A 6,107-nucleotide genomic window follows, 5' to 3' on the forward strand; every position below is an offset into this window, starting at 1 on the left:
CTGATTGTTCTGTATTATTGAGTATTGAACTCATCCTGATTATAGAGTGGCATCACTGTAGGGTTTACCTGATATCAGCTAGCTTTCCTATCAGCATAGATACATTCATCCATCTATCCAACCATCCATCCATCCATCCAACCATCCATCCATCCATCCATCCATCCAACCATCCATCCATCCATCCATCCATCCATCCATCCATCCATACATACATACATACACATCCATACATACATACATACACACATACATACATACATGTATGTATGGGGTTGTGGGAGCTTAGTGGTTAAGGTGCTGGTTTACTGATCAGAAGGTTGGGGGTTCAAGCCCCGGTATTGCCAAGCTGCTACTCTTGGGCCCTTGAGCAAGGCCCTTAAATCTCTGTGCTCCAGGGGATAGGTGAAGAAAGAATTTCACTGTGTAATGTATATGTGATTAAGTATGTATACATACATATTTACAACATACACATTACTGGTACCTGCACTAATCTTTTTACTGAATCATTCAACTTAATTAGTTTAATTAAGACCAGTCCAGTTTCAATTTTTAGAAGATGATGTGATGATGGTATCTGATGAAGTTTCATGAGATTAGATATTAATCATAAATTCCTACACAAATGAATAATAACATGAAAATATCTATAATATTCTGTATCACGTATGTAATTGATAACATTTTCTCATGACGATCCTGTCTGCTCTGTTGTGTGTTTCAGATAAACAACTGTTTGATCTATCAGGAAATGTAAGTCCAGTCCAAACATCTGCATCACACCCTGAATCAGCATGACAGTGTGAAGAGGTTTCAGGATAAAGTCTTGGGATTGAAAAGTGTTAACGTTAATCTGTGTGTGTGTGTGTGTGTGTGTGTGTGTGTGTGTGTGTGTGTGTTTACTCTCAGGTTCTCTTGGCTCCACTTTGCTTCTCTGTTTGCAAACAAAGAGGAAGAAGCTGTGATCCTGATTAGCATTGATAACCTGATGAAGACCACACCATCAGGTCTGTTACACATTTACACCACAACACTGCTTAAATCTGCACTCTGATTGTTCAGGAGGTGATACAGCAGCTCTTACAGTAGTCTCTCAGAGATAGTGTTTCATACTAACACTATTGTTTCCATGGTTACGGCTCATTGGCAGGGACATGTACAGTGCACCCTCTACTGATCAGAGTGAAGGAGAAATGTGTAATGTGTATGAAGGAGTCTCCAGTGTGAGTGCTGTGTAACAGTAATGCTGAGATAACGCTGTAACCGAGTGTTGTGACGTTTTAAGGACAGAGGAGTTTACACTTTATTACTGTTACTCACTAACATGATGAACTGAAAGAGAATAGAGAATAGAGAGAATGGAGGGATGCTGTTGTAGGAACAAGCATTTATAGCATTTATAGACAATAAAAATGAATAGTTGGTAAATGACTGTGGTGTAAGAGGAATAAAACACTCTGTGCAGTCAGAGGGAACAGTAACATCATCATGTTATTGTGTATGAAGGTAATTCTAATGATCTCTAACAAACATCAGCACAGACCTTCTCCACATCTCCTACAGCTTACACACAGACATATTACTGCTCACTGTGTCTGCTATTTCTGTTTAATTATATCATGACCTGTATTCATTCATTCATTCTCTCTCTCTCTCTCTCTCTCTCTCTCTCTCTCTCTCTCTCTCTCTCTCTCTCTTGCTCTCTCTCTCTCTCTCTCTCTCTCTCTCTCTCTCTCTCTTGCTCTCTCTCTCTCTCTCTCTTGCTCTCTCTCTCTCTCTCTCTCTATGTCTCCTCAGATTGTCGCTCCTACAGTGGCACGGTGAGACTGTGTGCTTTGTCTTATTAAATGATTTTTTTTTCCAGTTCTATGAGAACTGTTGTAAATGATATAAACTCATGCTTATGTTCTTCCCCACAGTGCAACACCACGGCCATCAACGGTCAGAGTCTCCCTCTCTCTGAGCTTCAGCACAATTTACTCTTTCATGAAATTTCATTTAGATGATGAGAAGATTTATCATCACCTTCCTTTGTCTCTTTTACTCACTTTCTCTGTCTGTCTCTGTCTATCTTACTCTGTCTCTTTCAGGGTCTGCAGTGTGTGATGGTGTGAACAGGTAATTAGCTTTACTTTAATAAGACGCCTCTGGTTTCCTGTGACTCACTGAATCACCATGAATTATCAAGTAAATGGTGGAAAAAGTATTATGTGAAAAAGTCAAGTGAAAAAGAAAGTACATCCTCTTTGAGTTCTTAGGTTTGACATATGAGGACATAATAAACATCATAATAAACATCAGTGATTATGACTTGGCCCCATTCACACGGGGCAACTTCCCCTTCAGGCCACAGACTAAATAACACAGACTTTATAATATAACAGCCATCTGCCTACCTTTTATTATGTGGCAGCACCTTAGCCTGAATGGCAGACCTTTTTTTGGACCTTTACTGACCCACTGAGCTCCTGGCTGGCTTGCCAGTAATAAAGTCTTTATCAGGTCTTGGAATGAGGTACATTCAACTTCAGATGAAGAGCAACATATGATATTACATCATGTCATTATTCATTTTACAAAAATAAACTTAAAGTGGGTAAACATCAGCAAAGAAGCAAATGTTGTTGCCCATTAATCTTGGAAGGGTTATAAGGTCATTTCCAAAAAGTCCACCATTCCCCAGTGGGTAAGATTATTCAAAAGTGTAAAACATTTAAGAAAGTTGCCAATCTCCCCAGGAGAATGCCTCAGCAAATTCACCCCGAAATCCAGACCATGCAATGCTCAGAGAAATTGCACAAAAACAACAACTAAATGTTCATAACTGTACAATTAGAAAAAAGACACCAAGTGTGGTTTATTTTGAAGGATTGGAAGAAGAAAGCTTATTTGTTATGGCAGCACATCTAAGATTTGCAAAGTTGCATCTGAACAAACCACACAACTTCTGGTCTATTGCATAGATGAGACCAAAGTAAAGATGTTTTGTGATATTGCAGTGATTTGCAGTGATTCTCAGTGTGCAGCATGGTGGTGGAGAGGTGATGATTTGCGCTTGTTCTGCAGCCAAAGGACCTGGGCACCTTACAGTCATGGAGTCAACCATCAAATCCTCAGTACACCAAACTATTCTAGAGTCATATGCATGGCTATTTGTCTGACAGCTGAAGCTTGGCAAAAGCTGGGACATGCAAACAGAACAATAGTCCCAAACACAGCAGCAAATCAAAAAGAGAACGGCTGAAAGAGGACGAAATAAAGGTGTTGCTTTATCCCAGCCAAACCTCAATGTACTGAAGCAACAATGTAAAGAAGAATGAGCCAGAATTGATCCACAGCGATTTGTGGAGCTGATTAAGTCAAACAAAACACCAGTACCATAAGTTACCTCAGCTGAAGTTGGTTCTACAAGCTGCTGAATCAACATGAGGTGTACTTAGTTTTTCATACATGGATTCTTAATTTTGTCAATTTTAAAAAATTAATAATGACACTGTAATGAGCCATGTATTGTTATGTATCTGAGGTTGGATTACCAGATAATGTTTATTATGTCCTGATACACATAACCCAAAGAGGGTGTACTTTCTTTTTCACACGACTGTAGTTAAGCAAATAGGCAGAGACATCTACTGTAGATAACACTTCTGACCATCATAAACTGATACATCAGCTAAGCAGACAGAAAGTTAGATAGAGAAATAACATACTTAAGCTTGTGTGTGTGTGTGTGTGTGTGTACATTCTACAGTAATTGTATTTTACTTTGTGTTGAAGTGATGCTCTGCTGGACTACCTGAAAACACCACATAACGGGAGTCAACTCTGTAGCTTCAATATTACACAATACGCATGTGCCCAGGTATACACACACACCCACACACACACACAAACACACCCACACACACACACAAACACACCCACACACACACACACACACACACGCACCCACACAAACACACCTCTACCGTGCGCTCTGGGGCTTTCCCTAACTATGGTGACCTGTAACTGTTCGTTCAGCACCCTGCCGCTGTTCTGTTCGGAGCATGCCTTCTTTGTATGGGGGTCTGAGGCTAATCATCACAGTAACCATCGCCATCAGTTTCCTGCTGCATATATTGGTGGGCATTAATGATGTGAATGCAGGACAATGTCCATAAGCGATTGGAAGGTGGATGGCACTCCATGGAGGCCAAAGGGAAATTCCCAATACCACCAGTGCCTGCTGGTGGTGCTAAATTTGGTTTGAGATGAATCTGGTGTTCCCCAGGTGCTCCACCAGGCTGTCTACCCTAGAGAGTAAGTAGCAATCAAACTCTGGGACCTGTTGGGCTTAAGGAAATTTTTGCACAGCAGATTCAGCACCACCACGATGGGGCTGGACGGGGCTGGTTGATTCCTCAATAATTCCGTCCCGTAGCATTTTGTTTACATCCTCCTCTATAGCTATCTGACGGGCCTCAGGGACCCTATATACCACCAGCTCTGCAACTTCTTGCCATTGTGTGGGGTTTTGATCCTCACCCTTCTGGACCAAGGTGCACTCTGGAGATTCTATGGGAATAGTAGTAGGTTTATGTGGTATATCGAAGTAATGTTTCTCTTACCTGGTTGCTGCATGCAGTTGTTCACTGGCATGACTTTTTCAAAGCCTGTGTCTGCTTGGTGATGCTGGGATTAGGAGTAGAACAAATTCTTTTCTAGGGGAGGCTGTAATAAGCTTACTCGGCTTCCCCAGTAGGACAAGGGCTGATAAACTGCGCCCAGCCATGTTTTGTGTGTAGAGATGTCTTCACTTTATCTGCCGTCGTCATTGTTGTCAAGAGATTTTGTGCTTCCTAGGCAGGGCTTAGTTCCCAAAGTTAATGAGTGTTGGCATGCAGACTTCTTGCTATCTCCTGAGTGACCCCTTGCAGCTGGAGGTTAGTCTTTAAGAGATGTTTAAGGACTTTCTCCATGATTTGGGATGGCTTGGAGATTTTCTGGTCTTTGTTCTACAACCTGTGTTTTTGACCAGTGTAGTGCCATGTGTCAGCAATGTGCTGAATACAAACATGGAACACAGAATTAAAGAGTTCAGTGGGTGTGTTTATAAAAAAGGTTATGTGAAAAAGAGTGAGTGTAGTGCTTGTAGTTAGTGTGATATATGAGTGGGAGCATACATGTGGAGGTGTCGGCCCATAGGTGGAAGAGAGAGTGCAGCACTTTGGGTGTGCTACAGTGCTTTGGATCGGGAGGCTAAGGCTTATATGCTCATGATCTGTGTTGGCGAGGTGAGGTCCAAGTGGCCACGTGATCAGGGAATGTCTTTCACGATTCGAGTCATAATGTGAAAGTGTGGAGGGCCATCTCTGCTGTTGCTGTCATCACCTAAAAACAGAGAGAAGAAAATATTCGTCTCTTGCCAAGCAGACTCCTCTCTGTAGTGTCCTTGGTGTATTTTATATGCTTTTTGCTGCTCTCATAATTCACCTCCAGCCTTGCCTTGTTATGTCGCCACCCTACCATAGTGCTGAACTGGCGCTTTTTGTTCAGCACTCTGCTGGCTCTTGTGATCATATTTGTGTGGGGATCTAAAGCTTGTCATCACAACACACACACACACACACACACACACACACACACACACACACACAAACTTTGTCAAATATGAAAGCTTATGTGTTCAGGAATATGATTTTTCTGTGTTTGTGTGTGTGTGCACATGTGTGTTTATTTGTTTGTGTGTATATGTGTGTGTAGGTAACTGATATATCTGCTGAAGATCTGGTGACGCTGTTGTCATGTTATCTCTATGGTAACGAGGTTGTGTCTAAAGAGACATGGAAAATCTTTCTAATGGAAGTCAGCCCCACCCTCGGCCCCGCCCTCGATCTGTTTACCAACAAGGTACAACAAACAACACAAACTCATACAACAAAACAGTCACGCACACTGACAACCAGATTAGATAGAAAGATGGACGAACAGATGGACAGACAAATGGATAGACAACTTGATGGAGAAACAAACAAATGTTAGACAGAGAGACAGATGGATAGAGAAACAGAAAGACAGATGGATAGACAGACAAACAGCGATATTTGGAGCTTCTGAACACATTA

The 6,107-nt window shown here is 41.6% G+C and overlaps 1 protein-coding gene across 1 annotated transcript in view; it reads left to right on the forward strand.

The window, feature by feature from the left end:
• Window positions 1–6,107, forward strand: part of LOC124378540 — a 37,366-nt gene that overhangs the window by 19,667 nt on the left and 11,592 nt on the right. The window contains exons 18-24 of the mRNA XM_046838255.1: window positions 728–756; window positions 913–1,010; window positions 1,801–1,823; window positions 1,923–1,944; window positions 2,094–2,121; window positions 3,781–3,865; window positions 5,746–5,892. Of these exons, the coding sequence (XP_046694211.1) occupies window positions 728–756; window positions 913–1,010; window positions 1,801–1,823; window positions 1,923–1,944; window positions 2,094–2,121; window positions 3,781–3,865; window positions 5,746–5,892 (432 nt within the window). The remainder of the gene's footprint in view (window positions 1–727; window positions 757–912; window positions 1,011–1,800; window positions 1,824–1,922; window positions 1,945–2,093; window positions 2,122–3,780; window positions 3,866–5,745; window positions 5,893–6,107) is intronic.

The sequence above is a fragment of the Silurus meridionalis genome, chromosome 24 (genome assembly GCF_014805685.1).
Source record: "Silurus meridionalis isolate SWU-2019-XX chromosome 24, ASM1480568v1, whole genome shotgun sequence".
Lineage (NCBI taxonomy): Eukaryota > Metazoa > Chordata > Actinopteri > Siluriformes > Siluridae > Silurus > Silurus meridionalis.